The sequence below is a fragment of the Hyla sarda genome, chromosome 6 (genome assembly GCF_029499605.1).
Source record: "Hyla sarda isolate aHylSar1 chromosome 6, aHylSar1.hap1, whole genome shotgun sequence".
Lineage (NCBI taxonomy): Eukaryota > Metazoa > Chordata > Amphibia > Anura > Hylidae > Hyla > Hyla sarda.
In genome coordinates, this window is record NC_079194.1 from 189,102,170 (window position 1) to 189,119,302 (window position 17,133).

Below are 17,133 nucleotides of genomic sequence, written 5' to 3' on the forward strand. Positions count from 1 at the left end.
TGCAAATCTGCATGAAATATCATAATTAACAAGTGCAGCAGGGTTTACCATTTGTTTTACGTATTATTGTTATTGTATTTTTTTTTTTTTATATTATATTGGCATTTATTGTTTGGGTAATTAAATTGTTATATGTACTGTTGATAAATTATTTTTTAATCCGTAAATTTTTTTGCTAGACTGTTGTCAATTTCAGCTGTTTATCCAAAAAGTGGGCGTGGCTTTCTACTTTTCTAGAATTTGAGTCATTTATTACATTTTACACCATATTTTTGGTATCTTTTTCCCATGTGATCTTTTATTTAAAAGAGAGAGCTTAAATATATGAAATCCTCTTTATTTGGTCATTTTGGCTCATCCAAAAATCCCTATTCTAGAATATGAGGGCAAACATACTAGATTTTTTTATATAGAAATAAAAAAAAAAAAAACAGATTCATTGATAAATCAAGCTTTTGTGTTATACAAAGTGCACGGCCTAAAGGCATATGCATGGCTTACATTATACAGCATAACTAATATTTTACCCTTTCCCTTTATCATATTTATTGGACCTTGCTAATGCTTTAAAGGGGTACTCTGGTGGAAAACGTTTTTTTTTTATTTTATTTTTTAAATCAACAATAAATTACAGCCTTACTAGGTTGAGAAATGGACTTCTATACTATTGTCGCCATCAGCTATTGAAAAAGGGGACCTGGCTCCCCAAAATGTGTCTAGCCAGCCACCCTTATAATCGCAAACACCCCAATATAGGCAAGCTTGAATCACTATCCACCTTTACTGCAATGCTGTAAACTTTGGAGAATGTCATTCCATCAGCGGAGCGCGTGCTCCCAGGAACCTAACTTACCTCACTGAGTAACAACGTGAGACTCATCCGGGACATTGACCCTCCAGATTGAAAGAAGCAGCACTTTTCACTGGCACACATATAAGAGGTACTTGGTACCAATCCCCACCCCACTCGTGACTTATATCTAACTAGCCCTGTGCCTCCAGGATAGAGTGGGCTGCAAACAGGGGGGGATTCAGCGCTGCAGAGCGCACTTACCCTGTTAGATACCAGCCGTTTTCAGTACTAGAGGTACGGCTTAGCACTACCTGAGCCATTTACCCCAGAGATGGATCATCAGACACACGGTTAACCCCTTAACGACGCAGGACGTAAATGTACATCCTGGTGATGTGGTACTTAACGCACCAGGACGTACATTTACGTCCTGAGCATAACCGTCATTTTTACTGTAAATTGTATGGCGTGAAAACAATACCTTCCAAAATTTGCTAAATTGTGGTTTTCTTTTTAATTTCCCCACACAAATAGTATTTTTTTGGTTGCGCCATACATTTTATGGTAAAGTGAGTAGTGGCATTACAACGGACAACTGGTCGCGCAAAAAACAAGCCCTCATACTAGTCTGTGAATGAAAATATAAAAGAGTTATGATTTTTTGAAGGGGAGGAGGATTTTTTGTTTGTTTTTATTAACTGGTGCCAGAAAGTTAAAGAGATTTGTAAATTACTTCTATTAAAAAATCCTAATCCTTCCAGTACTTATCAGCTGCCGTTATGATCCGCAGGAAGTTCTTTACTTTTTTAATTTCCTTTCTGCCTGAACACAGTGCTCTCTACTGACACCTCTGTCTATTTTAGGAACTGTCCAGAGCAGGATGGGTTTTCTATGGGGATTTTCTCCTACTCCGGACAGTTCCTAAAATGTGTCACTCCGGACAGTTCCGAAAAGGTGTCAGCAGAGAGCACTGTGGTCAGACAATAAAGAAATTCAAAAAGTAGCTGATAAGTACTGGAACTGGGAGCAGGCTACATGTCGACCTAGTGCTGCTGTAATTGCCCACTGGCCCCTGGCGTTAGGTCCCGTGCCATCTGAGAAACCTTGGCGTTGGTGTGCGGGCTCTGGTGTATCCTTGATATAAGGATACACTGGCGAATGTCTCAATTTTAACATCAGTGTTGAGGGATTAGCCAATGTCATTGTATACATCTACCACAGTAGTGCACCCATATTCCTGTAAAGTACTGGAACGATTAAGATTTTTTAATGGAAGTAAATTACAAAGCTGTTTAACTTTCTGGCACCAGTTGATTTACAATTTTTTTCTTTCCAGTGTAGTACCCCTTTCTTCTTTTTTCTTTCCAGTGGATATCTCCAGTAAACTCCGCTTCTAAATATCCACCTATTAACTTATAGCGCAATCACGCTACAGTGTGGTACAAAAAGCGTGTACTGGCAGCGCTGCATATTGGAGAAAACAAAAGGAGGTTGGCTGCATACTAAGATAATAAATGTTCCAACTGTACCGAAGTTCTGAATGTACTGCACTCGTAGTGCCAATAATATGTTAACAGAATAAAATTTACTTATTGACTTATATATTGACTTATAATGTAATCACACCACAGTGAGACACAAAAGTTTGTATTTAAAGGGTTGTGCGCTGCCCTGCCTTTCGGAGCTCAGCTCACAGCGTCCAGAAGTTCATTACTCCCGGCCCGGCCCCTCGTGACGTCTCGCCCGCCCCCTCGTGACATCCCGCCCGCCCCCTCTACCAAAGTCTATGGATTGGGTTTTTTCCTTGATCTATGTTGAACTCCCACAACCCTTTTTTCTCTCTTTTTTTTTTTTTTTTAAATCAACTGGTGACAGAAAGTTAAACAGATTTGAAAATGACTTCTATAAAAAAAATCTTAATCTTTCCAGTACTTACATACAGAGGAAATTCTTTTCTTTTTGGATTTCTTTTCTGTCACGACCACAGTGCTCTCTGCTGACACCTCTGTCCATTTTAGGAACTGTCCAGAACAGTATAGGTTTGCTATGGAGATTTTCTCCTGCTCTGGACAGTTCCTGACATGGACAGAGGTGACAGAAAAGAAATCCAAAAAGAAAATAATTTCCTCTGTAGTATACAGCCACTAATAAGTACTGGAAGGATTAAGATTTTTTTAATAGAAGTAATTTACATATCTGTTTAACTTTCTGTCATCAGTTGATTTAAAAAAAAAAAAAGTTTTCCACAGGAGTACCCCTTTAAGTTACTGCTTTTGTATCTATTTTTATGATTTCTTGTCTATTCTTTTACTTACATGCATATTAACTAAGGCTGGGTTCACATTTGTCCGGAGTCCAGCTCAGCCAACTCCTTGCAACTGAGGCCACAACTGATGACAAGCGCATCAGTTGGCATGAGTTGTGTAAGATTCAGCATTTATTATTGGGCAGCAATATGCATTCCCCTTTCTGACGACCCTGCAGCATTTTCCACTGAACTGTCCAATTCAAATGAATGGGATGAGTTCTACAATCAGTTTCCCTCTGGTGGTTTTTCTACAGTGCCAGAGAGAAATAAAGGGAACACAATGAAACTACAAGTCAATCACACTTCTTTGAAATCACACTGTCCACTCAGGAAGCAACACTGATTGACAATCAATTTCACATGCTGTTGTGCAAATGGAACAGACAACAGGTGGAAATTATAGGCAATTAGCAAGACACTCACAATAAAGGAGTGGTTCTGCATGTGGTGACCACACACCACTTTTCAGTTCCTATGGTTCCTGGCTGATGTTTTGATCAATTTTGAATGCTGGTGGTGCTTTCACTCTAGTGGTAGCATGATATGGCGTCTACAACCCACACATGTGGCTCAGGTAGTGCAGCTCATCAAGGATGGCACATCAATGCGAGCTGTGGCAAGAAGATTTGCTGTGTCTGTCAGAGTAGTGTCCAGAGCATGGAGGCGCTACCAGGAGACAGGCCAGTACATCAGGAGATGTGGAGGAGGCCGTAAGAGGACAATAACCCAGCAGCAGGACCGCTACCTCCACCTTTGGGCAAGGAGGAGCACTGCCAGAGCCCTGCAAAATGACCTCCAGCAGGCCACAAATGTGCATGTGTCCAGTCAAACGGTCAGAAACAGACTCCATGAGGGTGATATGAGGGCCCGAATTCCACAGGTGGGGTTTGTGATTACATCCCAACACCGTGCAGGACATTTGGCATTTGATAGAGAACACCAAGATTGAAAGCAGGTTCGCAATGAGGTTACCACTGTTACGCCGAGCGCTCCGGGTCCCCGCTCCTCCCCGGAGCGCTCGCTTCACTCTCCCCGCTGCAGCGCTCCGGTCACATCCTCTGACCCGAGGCGCTGCGATTCCGCTGCCAGCCGGGATGCGATTCGCGATGCGGGTAGCGCCCGCTCGCGATGCGCACCCCGGCTCCCGTACCTGACTCGCTCTCCGTCTGTTCTGTCCCGGCGCGCGCGGCCCCGCTCCCTAGGGCGCGCGCGCGCCGGGTCTCTGCGATTTAAAGGGCCACTGCGCCGCTGATTGGCGCAGTGGTTCCAATTAGTGTGTTCACCTGTGCACTTCCCTATATCACCTCACTTCCCCTGCACTCCCTTGCCGGATCTTGTTGCCATTGTGCCAGTGAAAGCGTTCCTTGTGTGTTCCTAGCCTGTGTTCCAGACCTTCTGCCGTTGCCCCTGACTACGATCCTTGCTGCCTGCCCCGACCTTCTGCTACGTCCGACCTTGCTTCTGCCTACTCCCTTGTACCGCGCCTATCTTCAGCAGCCAGAGAGGTGAGCCGTTGCTAGTGGATACGACCTGGTCACTACCGCCGCAGCAAGACCATCCCGCTTTGCGGCGGGCTCTGGTGAAAACCAGTAGTGGCTTAGAACCGGTCCACTAGCACGGTCCACGCCAATCCCTCTCTGGCACAGAGGATCCACTACCTGCCAGCCGGCATCGTGACAACCACAGATGAAAGCAGGTTCACACTGAGCACATGTGACAGACGTGACAAAGTCTGAAGAGGCCGTGGAGAACGTTCTGCTGCCTGCAACATCCTCCAGCATGATCGGTTTGGCTGTGGGTCAGTAATGGTGTGGGGTGGCATTTCTTTGGGGGGCCGCACAGCCCTCCATGTGCTTGCCAGAGGTAGCCTGACTGCCATTAGGTACCAAGATGAGATCCTCGTACCCCTTGTGAGACCATATGCTGGTGCGATTGGCCCTGGGTTCCTCCTAATGCAAGACAATGCTAGACCTCATGTGGCTGGAGTGTGTTAGTTGTTCCTGCAAGAGGAAGGCACTGATGCTATGGACTGGCCCGCCCGTTCCCCAGACCTGCATCCGATTGAGCACATCTAAGACATCATGTCTTGCTCCATCCACCAACAACGCATTGCACCACAGACTGTCCAGGGGTTGGCAGATTCTTTAGCCCAAGTCTGGGAGGACATCCCTCAGGAGACCATCCACCACCTCATCAGGAGCATGCCCCGGCGCTGTAGGGAGGTCATACGAGCATGTGGAGGCCACACACACTACTGAGCCTTATTTTGACTTGTTTTAAGGAAATTACATCAAAGTTGGATAAGTCTGTAGTGTGGTTTTCCACTTTGATTTTGAGTGTGACTCCATATCCAAATCTCCATGGGTTTATTAATTTGATGTACATTGATAATTTTTGTGTGATTTTGTTGTGAGCACATTCAACTATGTAAAGACAAAAGTATTTCATAAAATTAGTTCATTCATTTAGATCTATGATGTTATCTTAGTGTTCCCTTAATTTTTTTTGAGCAGTATATATATATATATATATATATATATATATATATATATATATATATATATATTTTTTTTTTTTTTTTACATTTATGTTGTCTAGGTAGAAATAGTAAAGCATTGTCATTTGGTTTTTCATTTGCAGGGTTAGCTAGAAGTGAATTGGTCTAGGTCATGATTATGTAATATCCCTTAGAATTGGCTTCTTGGATATGTGGGAGGACAAGCTGAAAACTAATTATGAATGTGTGAACAAGACTATGACAATTGGTATCAATCTGTCAGCTGATAACACATTGTGTTTGCATTTTTCTATGTTTTTCAATATGGTAATAACAACTTGTTGTATTATGTGGAAGTGAGAATGCCCTCTCATCCACAATCTAATGTACATTACAGTCTGTGCTACTGAATGCCCACTCTTATTTACTTATTGTCTACAGGAAACATTCCTTAAATCTATTATTAACAGAACCTACTACATGTAGTATCATCGATTAATGTGTACTGATAACTATAGGAGGCTTTACTGAAACACTAATAAACAGTGGGGATCAAAAGTTTGGGCACCCCAGGTAAAAATTTGTAGTAATGTGCATAAAGAAGCCAAGGAAAGATGGAAAAATCTCCAAAAGGCATCAAATTACCGATTAGACATTCTTATAATATGTCAACAAAAGTTAGATTTTATTTCCATCATTTACACTTTCAAAATAACAGAAAATGAAAAAATGGCATCTGCAAAAGTTTGGGCACCCTGCAAAATTTATAGCATGCACTGCCCCCTTTGCAAAGCTGAGACCTGCCAGTTGTTAGGATTCGGCTAGCTGGATGTGGATCCTCTGTGTCAGCGAGGGATTGGCGTGGACCGTGTCGGTGGACTGGTTCTAAGTTGCTACTGGTTTTCATCAGAGCCCGCCGCAAAGCGGGATGGTCTTGCTGCGGCGGTAGCAACCAGGTCGTATCCACCGGCAACGGCTCAACCTCGCTGACTGCTGAGAAGGCGTGGGACAGAAGGACTAGGCAGAGGCAAGGTCAGACGTAGCAGAAGGTCGGGGCAGGCGGCAAGGTTCGTAGTCAAAGAGGATAGCAGGAGATCTGGAACACAGGCTTTGGACAACACTAAACGCTTTCACTGGCACAAGGCAACAAGATCCGGCAAGGAAGTGCAGGGGAAGTGAGGTAATATGGACAGGGAGCAGGTGGAAGCTAATTAGGCTGATTGGGCCAGGCACCAATCATTGGTGCACTGGCCCTTTAAATCTTAGAGAGCTGGCGCGCGCGCGCCCTAAGGAGCGGAGCCGCGTGCGCCAAGACATGACAGCCGGGGGCCGGGACAGGTGAGTGACTTGGGATGCGTTTCGCGAGCGGGCGCGTCCCGCTATGCGAATCGCATCCCCGCCGGCAGTGTCAGTGCAGCGCTCTCGGTCAGCAGGTCTGACCGGGGCGCTGCAGAGAGAGAGACGCCGCGAGCGCTCCGGGGAGGAGCAGGGACCCGGAGCGCTCGGTGTAACACCAGTGTCATGGATTATTCTCAATCATCATCTTGGAAGACCAGGTGATGTCAATCTCAAAGGTTTTAAATGCCCAGAATCATCTGACCTTACCCCAACAATCAGCACCATGGGTTCTTCTAAGCAGTTGTCTAGAAATCTGAAACTGAAAATAGTTGACGCTCACAAAGCTGAAGAAGGCTATAAGAAGATAGCAAAACTTTTCAGATGTCAATATCCTCTATTCGGAATGTAATTAAGAAATGGCAGTCATCAGGAACAGTGGAAGTTAAAGCAAGATCTGGAAGACCAATAAAAATATCAGACAGATCAGCTCGCAGGATTGTGAGAAAAACAATTCAAAACCCACGTTTGACTGCACAATCACTCCAGAAAGATCTGGCAGACACTGGAGTTGTGGTACACTATTCCACTATAAAGAGATACTTGTACAAATATGATCTTCATGGAAGAGTCATCAGAAGAAAACCTCTTCTACATTCTCACCACAAAAATCAGCATTTGAACTTTGCAAATGAACATATAGACAAGCCTGATGCATTTTGGAAACAAGTTCTGTGGACCGATGAGGTTAAAATTAAACTTTTGGCCGGAATGAGCAAAGGTACGTTTGGAGAAAAAGGGGAACAGAATTTAATGAAAAGAACCTCTGTCCAACTGTTAAGCATGGGGTGGATCAATTATGCTTTGGGATTGTATTGCGGCCAGTGGCACAGGGAACATCTCATGAGGAGAAGGAAAAATGGACAGCAAATTTTGGATGCTAACTTGATGCCATCTGTGAAAAAGCTGAAGTTAAAGAGAGGATGGCTTCTACAAATGGATAAAGATCCTAAACACACCTCAAAATCCACGGGGATTACATCAAGAGGCATAAACTGAAGATTTGGCCATGGCCTTCACAATCTCCTGACCTCAACATAATTGGAAATCTATGGATAGACCTTAAAAGAGCAGTGCGTGACAGACAGCCCAGAAATCTCAAAGAACTGGAAGACTTTTGTAAAGAAGAATAGGCAAAGATACATCAAATAAGAATTGAAAGAATCTTGGCTGTCTACAAAAAGTGTTTACAAGCTGTGATACTTGCCAAAGGGGGCAGTACAATATGTTAACTCTGCAGGGTGCCCAAGCTTTTGCAGACACCATTTTTTAGTTTTCTGTTATTTTGAAAGGGTAAATGATGGAAAGAAAATCTAACTTTTGTTGACAAATTGTAAAAATGTCTGATCTGTAATTTGATGCCTTTTGGAGATTTTTCCATCTTTCCTTGGCTTCTTTATGCACATTAATACAATTTTTTACCTGGGGTGCCCAAACTTTTGATCCCCACTGTACACATGGTAGCATACTGTAGTTTATCAAGCTGGAAACATAAATCATTTCAGTAGTCTTCTGTCCTGTAATGTTGATTCACAGGATGACAAAAATAAAGAACCCTAAATAAAAATCCCTTTTGGGCAAAACCCAAATTTCCTCATTTCCTCAAAATTTGTTCTCTACATCAAATATGGCAATTAGAATAAAGCTCTGAATCAACAACCCAGAATGTATCAGCTATAACTTATAATATTATATTCTAGAAATACATTTAGGTCTCTGGCATATAGTTCTAGTCTCACTGTTTTTCCTGTAAAAAATCCCTGCCTGTGCTGCTGTATAAACTTCTTTCCAATAGGCATAGAGGATGTCCCCTTGTGATAGAGACAGTCCTGGGCATAAAAGGTCAGATTTGATTGACAGCTAGGAAGAGAGGCATGTGTTGCCACTTACTTAACCCAGCCATAACTCATGATCACAGCAGGTCTCAGAACTAAGAGCTGGTGTGATCTCAACTTTTGACATGTCTTGCAGCATGTTTATTTGCTATGTGCTATATTGCATTGCTATTTGAATTCTTTATGGGGTTATTTTTCAGGCATTATATTCATGTATGAGGTATTATTACTTAGACATCATATAGCACTTTTATTGGGCACTGTATAGCAGTGATATTTAAACCTTAAACCTTTTTCTGGGGTATATTTTCAGCATTTTATAGTATTTTTTGGGGGCATTCTGTAACACTAAAATGTGGGTTCTTCATTATGATATTATTTAAACACTGTATGGTTGTGTAATTTAGGTACTGTATTTTCTTTTATTGAGCCCTGTATTGCAGTGTAATTCAGGTAGTTTGTTGAGACATTATTAAGGCAATTTATGGCACAGTAATTTAGGCACTTTTGTTGGGCAGAATGTATAGCAGTTATATTTTGGTTCTGTATTGCTATAATGTAACAATGTTATTTTTGTATATTATGTATATTGCTACATGGCACAGTTTTTAAGCACTGCATAGAATTTTTTTATTTTAATTTATTTTTTGCTTATTTTAATTTCACTATTCTAAGAGGAGGTCCCACAATGTTTGCCCAGAACTGCTCATATATTGACTTTAGAGAAGCATATGTATATACATACTTGGCTATCATCATTAAACTACACATCACTGGCACATTTATTATGAACACTTACTGTAAGCAATTTATTCATAATAAGATCGTTGGCGTGCTTGTTTGTTCAATACATTAAGGCCAAATAAAAGAGAATGGGAGCTATGTATGCAGCCGACCCTCTTAGTGGCACTCGGCGTGTCTCGGTTTTAACGCTTGGCCCATTAGCATCTGCATAAAATGTAACCATCTTGTTTATGGAGCTGTGTTCATTTATTGTTTCGCTAGTGAGGCTCAGCAAGCATCAAGGCTACACAATCATTTAATATACAAACAAGAAAAAAATGGAAAATGTATGCGAATATGTGAATAGAATGAAGAAGCGTCTAATCATAATTCCACGACTCTCTGGTGGCCTCATTCCAAGAACTGCCCGTCAGTCATTCTCTCACATTTAAAGGATATTCTTCCCATCAAATATATCTTTCCATGACTGCTGCCAAATTAGTAATTTAAAGGGAAACTCTGAACTTTACCAGGCTCATTAAAGGGATATTCCGGCTTTATACATCTTATCTCCTATCCAAAGAATAGGGGATACAATGTATGATCGCAGGGATCCTGCCGCTGGGGACCCCCGCGATCTCGGTGCAGCACCTGGCATTCTGTGCACTGCCTCCGAGACGGGTGTGTGACGTCACGGCCATGCCCCTAGTGACATCATACCACACCCCCTGCATTCATGTCTATGGAAGGGAGTGGATAAACAGAATACCGCTGAATGGAGGGGATGAACAGAATACCCCTTTAATTTATGATATTTATGATTTGACATGGCAACAGTCAAACTTAGATGGAAAGAGTTAGCACAACAGGCATCATGTACCAAGTGCTTTTTTGCATCGAACAACAGCAAAGATAAACAATTCTTCATGGAAAAGATATTCCTTTGAATATGGAGCTCCCTTTTAAGCACATGTCAAACCTCAAACCTTTAAAAATGAATTACTTTCCTAGACATTTTCTGGATATTTTCATCTGTGTTCTATTAGTAAATGGTTGATGTGATAAGGAAGAACCTGTTTTGGTCAGTTACATATTCTATGATTGGGGATGTTGGAGGTTTATTGCTTGATTGGTTATACACATCCACAGTAGAATGCATGACAGAGCACCCATTGTGATCAAAAGCTGACTATGTTGTACCTAATTTACAGTATATAAAGCATCCCTGTGGTGTTTCATTGGAGAGCCTAGTGGTCATAAGCAGAACTGCAACTTATAATTGTATTATTTTGGGGAACAGTATTTCTTGACGTAATGTTAATAAAGATTTCTATAACTATTTTAATCATTTATGATTTTATAAATTAAGGGGTCTGAGGCAGCTAACAAGAACCACTAGCACGAATGTAAATGAAGCCTTAACAATAACCTGTTTACGAACGGTAGTAATGATAATCATATGGATATAAAATATTTACATGGCTTTTTTTCTTTTCTCAGGATCAATAAAAGATCATTGGAAGTGCGTTATGGATATAACCTTTGGGATGACATCTACTTTTTGGAATTGCTACTAACCTGTGGTTTTGCACTGATTAATTGGCTTAGAAAAGGGAAAAAGAACTGCTGAACCAATACTACCAAAAATGAAGAAGGACTTTTGTTTACATGGCATTCTTTTATGCCTGGGAATCGCATACTGTAGTCATGTCACATTCACAAGAAGAAGCAGTAAATTAAAGCAATCACTTCATGGTCATCATGAAAAGGGCAAAGAAGGACAAGTCTTACATAGATCCAAGAGGGGATGGGTATGGAATCAGTTTTTTGTAATAGAGGAATACACTGGACCGGATCCTGTGCTTGTCGGACGGGTAAGAACTATTTAGAGTTATTTTTACTGTCCCTGGGAAATTGTCATATTAAAGTGCTTGTTTGGGATCAGCTTGGGATCATCTTCGTTCAGTTAAATGAGGCTAAGCTGCATTTCCAGACCCAGTTCATGGACTGATATGCTGCTAAATAAATGTTTGAACACACAAAAACAGCAATATTTACGTTAAATTGTTTGTCATATACATGTACATAAAATAAGATGGTGTGTTGTTAACTAAAATACACACATCAACACATATATGGAAAATATCAGTGAGAAACACAGTTTTAGTTAAACAAAACATTTTTCCTACTGTTATTACACCCTTTAAAAGGAACCTGTCACTATTGTCATGCTTCCCGAACCATGAGCAGCATGAAACAAGTACAGGCTCCTTTATCCTGCTTGTAGTTTGTTAAGTTTTAACCTAGTGACTGGTTACCTTTAACCTCATTCTTTTTCTTTGAATTACATGTGTTGTTAGAAACAAGTCTGGTGATGCAGGGGTGTTAAGTGAAGCTTCAATGAAAATATGTAACATCATCTGAACTATGAAGCGTCAGGGTCAGTGTGGTGTCCTCTCATGGGACAGTCGCTAGTTGGTCCCCTTCGCACCTGCTATAGTTATGCAGTTGTGGTGTTAGATTTCTATTATAAATGTTGTAATTGTTAACACCTACAATTATAATTTTTTCCCGCTAATTGGGTGGACATGTTTCCAATGAAAGTTAAAGGAAAACTGTCAGATATTTTATCCTGCACTATCCACAGTACTGGTGGATAGTGTGGGAGACGCTGATTAAAACGAGCCCTACTTTACCCAGATCCGTCCGGCCGTTCGCCCGCAATTGTAGTTTTATTCTATGTGTATATCTTGTTGTAACTGGCACGGGTGGGGCTTCTGCACTGACATCAGTGCCGCTTATGAATATTCATCCCCCCTCCCTCCTGTTAGGAGCAACGAAGAGAGGGAGAACTGGAGGGAGGGGGGATAAATATTCATAAGCCCCGCCCGTGCCAGTTACAGCAAGATATACACATAGAATAAAACTACAATTGCGGGCGAACAGCCGGGCAGATCGGGGTAAGGTAGGGCTCGTTTTAATCAGCGTCTTCCACACTATCCATCAGTACTGTGGATAGTGCGGGAGAAAATACCGTATCTGACAGTTTTCCTTTAAAACAGCTGGGTCAAAAAGCTTTTGGATAGTGACATAATTCTAAAAGCTGTCCAAATACTTTTGGACCCAACTGTATACCCACCCCTTCAGAAAAATGTAATGAAAGAGCTAGGGTTAGTTAGAATAAATATATATATATATATATATATATATATATATATATATATACAGCCACCTTAATACCTGTGCGCAGTTACTTTAAACCTTCATAGAGGGACTCCAGCTAATGTAAATCCTGCATGGTAGCTAACAGGGCGTTAGCCCTTAAAGGGGTAATTTATTTAAATCAACTGGTGCCAGAACGTTATACAGATTTCTATAAAAAATTTTAATAAAAAATCTTAATCCTTCCAGTACTTATCAGCTGCTGTGTACTACAGAGAAAGTTATTTTCTTTTTGAATTTCTTTTCAGTCTGTAAACATTGCTCTCTGCTGACACCTCTGTCCATGTCAGGAACTGTCCAGAGCAGGATAGGTTTGCTATGGGGATTTGCTTCTACTCTGGACAATTCCTGGCATGGGCAGAGGTGTCAGCAGAAAGCACTGTGGCCAACAGAAAATAAATTAAAAAAGAAAAGAATTTTCTATGTAGTAAACAGCATCTAATAAGTACTGGAAGGATTAAGATTTTTTAATAGGAGCAATTTAGAAATCTGTTAAACTTTCTGGCAACAGTTGATTTAAAATAAATTGTTTTCCAGAGTACCCCTTTAACCCCTTAAGGACCCTTGACGTACGCGTACGTCATGACACCCTGGTACTTAAGGACCCATGACGTTTGCGTCATGGAGAATTCCAGCCCCTGCCGCGTGCCGGGCGGGGATCGGTCCGGGATGCCTGCTGAAATCTTTCAACAGGCATCCCATGCAAATGCCCAGGGGGGTCATCAGACCCCCCCCATGTCGGCGATCGCGGCAAATCACAAGTGAATTCACACTTGTGATTTGCGAGATTCCGGGTTATTACGGGTCTATAGTGACCCGGTGACCCGGAATATAAGGGGGATTGCGGTTGTTTAAGACACCCACGATCCCCCTGAAGGCATAGGAGTGAGGTGGCAGGGGTGCCACCTCTCCTATCCCTGCTATTGGTGGTCTAGACATGACCACCAATAGAAGATCGGGGGCGGGGGGTTAACTTCCGTTTTCCCCGTCCTGCCCACCCACAATAGGCGGGGCAGAACGGGGAACGAAAGGAGACCGGCGCTGAAGATCCACTTACCGATACGGGCGGGCGACGTAGGCTGCGAGCAACAGAGATCGGCGGTCAGCGATGACGTGCGGCTGGATCCGACGGAAGACGTTGAGTTGCCTAGCAACATCTGGAGGGCTACAGTTTGAGACCACTATAAAGTGGTCTCTAAACTGTAGCCCTCCAGATCTTGCAAAACTACAACTCCTAGCATGCCCAAACAACTGTTTGCTGTCTGGGCATGCTGGAATTTGTAGTTTTGCAACAGCTGGAGGACCACAGTTTGGAGATCACTTTGCAGTGTTCTCTAAAACTGAAGCCCTCCAGATGTTGCAAAACTGCAAATCCCAGCATGCACAGACAGCAAACAGCTGTCTCGGCATGCTGGGAGTTGTAGTTGCATACCTCCAGCTATTGCAACTACATCTCCCAGCATGCCCTTCGGCGATCAGTGCATGCTGGGAGTTGTAGTTTTGCAACAGCTGGAGGCAGACTGGTTGGAAAATACTGAGGTAACAGAACCTAACTTAAGGTTTTCCAACCAGTGTGTCTCCAGCTGTTGGAAAAGTACAACTCCCAGCATGCACGGTCTGTCAGTACATGCTGGGAGTTGTAGTTTTGAAACAGCTGGAGGTTTGCCCCCCATATGAACGTACAGGGTACATTCACACGGGCAGGTTTACAGTAAGTTTCCCGCATCAAGTTTGGGCTGCGGCAAATTTTTCGCTGCAGCTCAAACTCCTAGTGGGAAACTCACCGTAACACACCAGTGCGAATGTACCCTAAAAACACTACACTAACACATAATAAAGAGTAAAACACTACATATACACCCCCTCATACTGTCCCCCCCAATAAAAGTGAAAAACATATTGTATGGCAGTGTTTCCAGAACGGAGCCTCCAGCTGTTGTAAAACAACAACTGCCAGCCACTGACTGTCCAGGCATGCTGGGAATTTAGCAACAGCTGGAAGTACCCTGTTCGGGAATACCCCTATGTCCACCCCTATGCAATCCCTAATTTAGTCCTGAAATGCGCATGGAGCTTTCTCACTTCGGAGCCCTGTCGTATGTCAAGGAAACAGTTTAGAGCCACATATGGGGTATCTCCGTACTCGGGAGAAATTGCACTACAAATTTTGGGGGTCTTTTTCTCCTTTTACCCCTTATGAAAAGGAAAAGTTGGGGGCTACACCAGCTTGTTAGTGTAAATGTTTTTATTTTTTTACACTAACATGCTGGTGTTGCCCCATACTTTTTATTTTCACAAGCGTTAAAAGGAAAAAAAAGACCCCCAAAATTTGTAAAGCAATTTATCCTGAGTACGGAAATACCCCAGATGTGGTCATAAAATGCTCTGCGGGCGCACAACAAGGCTCAGGAGCGAGAGCGCACCATGTACATTTGAGGCCTAAATTGGTGATTTGCACAGGGGTGGCCGATTTTACAGCGGTTCTGACATAAACGGAAAAAAATAAATGTGTAATATGTGACCCCATTTTGGAAACTACACCCCTCACGTAATGTAATAAGGGGTGCAGTGAGAATTTACACCCCACAGGCAGATTGGCAGATTTTTGGAACAGTGGTCCGTGAAAATGAAAAATGTAATTTTTCATTTGCACAGCCCACTGTTCCAAAGATCTGTCAAACGCAAGTGGGGTGTAAATACTCACTGCACCCCATATTAAATTCTGTGAGGGGTGTAGTTTCCAAAATAGGGTCACATGTGGGGGGGAGTCCACTGTTCTGGCACCACGGAGGGCTTTGTAAACGCACATGGCCCCTGACTTCCATTCCAAACTATTTTTTCCCCAAAAGCTCAATGGCGCTCCTTCTCTTCTGAGCATTGTAGTGCGCCAGCAGAGCACTTGATGTCCACACATGGGGTATTTCCATACTCAGAAGAGATGGGGTTTCAAATTTTGGAGGGCATTTTGTCCTTTTACCCCTTGTAAAAATTAAAAATTTGAGGGAAAACTAGCATTTTAGTGAAAAATAAATAATTTACACATCCAACTTTCGCGAAAAGTCGTCAAACACCTGTGGGGTGTTAAGGCTCACTGGACCCCTTGTTACGTGCCTTGAGGGGTGTAGTTTTCAAAATAGTATGTCATGTGGCTTTTTTTTTTTGCTGTCCTGGAACCATAGTGGCTTCCTAAATGAGACATGCCCCCCAAAAACCATTTCAGCAAATTTTGCTTTTCAAAAGCTAAATGTGACTCCTTCTCTTCTGAGCATTGTAGTTTGCCCGCAAAGCATTTTATGTCCTAACATGGGGTATTTCCATACTCAGAAGAGATGGGGTTACAAATTTTGGGGGTCATTTTGTCCTATTATCCCTTGTAAAAAAAAAATAATATGAGGGAAAAATAGCATTTTAGTGACAAAAAAAATCATTTTCACGGCCAACTTTAACGAAAAGTCGTCAAACACCTGTGGGGTGTTAAGGCTCACTGGACCCCTTGTTATGTGCCTTGAGGGGTGTAGTTTCCAAAATAATATGCAATGAGGTTTTTTTTTTTTGCTGTTCTGGCACCATAGGGGCTTCCGAAATGTGACATGCCCCCCAAAAACCATTTCAGAAAAACTCACTCTCCAAAATCGCTCATTCCCTTCAGAGCCCTCTACTGCGCCCGCCGAACACCTTACATAGACATATGAGGTATGTCCTTACTTGAGAGAAATTGGGTTACACATTTTAGGAAGATATCTCTCCTTTTGCCCCTTGTAAAATTTCAATAACTGGGTCTAAAAGAACATGCCAGTGTAAAAAATGAAGATTTTGAATTTTCTCCTTCAATTTGCTGCTATTCCTGTGAAACACCTAAAGGGTTAACAAACCTTTTGAATGTCATTTTGAATACTTTGAGGGGTGCAGTTTTTATAATGGGGTCATTTGTGGGGTATTTCTAATAAAAAGGCCCTTCAAATCCATTTCAAAACAGAACTAGTCCCTGAAAAATTTCGATTTTGAAAATGTTGTGAAAAATTGGAAAATTGCTGCTATACTTTGAAGCCCTCTGATGTCTTCCAAAAGTAAAAACATGTCAACTTTATGATGGAAACATAAAGTAGACATATTGTATATGTGAATCAATATATAATTTATTTGGGATATTCATTCTCCTTATAAGCAGTGAGCTTCAAAGTTAAAAAAAAATGCTAAATTTTCAATTTTTTCATAAAATTTTGGAATTTTTCACCAAAATATGATGCAAGTATCGACAAAATTTTACCACTAACATAAAGTAGAATATGTCACAAAAAAACTATCTCGGAATCAGAATGAACGGTAAAAGCATCCCAGAGTGATTAATGTTTAAAGTGAC

The 17,133-nt window shown here is 41.9% G+C and overlaps 1 protein-coding gene across 2 annotated transcripts in view; it reads left to right on the top strand.

Moving 5' to 3' along the window:
• Positions 1-17,133, top strand: part of CDH11 (cadherin 11) — a 159,347-nt gene that overhangs the window by 74,005 nt on the left and 68,209 nt on the right. For both annotated transcript variants that reach the window (XM_056526104.1, XM_056526105.1), the window contains exon 2: positions 11,052-11,425. In XM_056526104.1, the coding sequence (XP_056382079.1) occupies positions 11,198-11,425 (228 nt within the window). In that variant the 5' untranslated portion in view covers positions 11,052-11,197. The remainder of the gene's footprint in view (positions 1-11,051; positions 11,426-17,133) is intronic.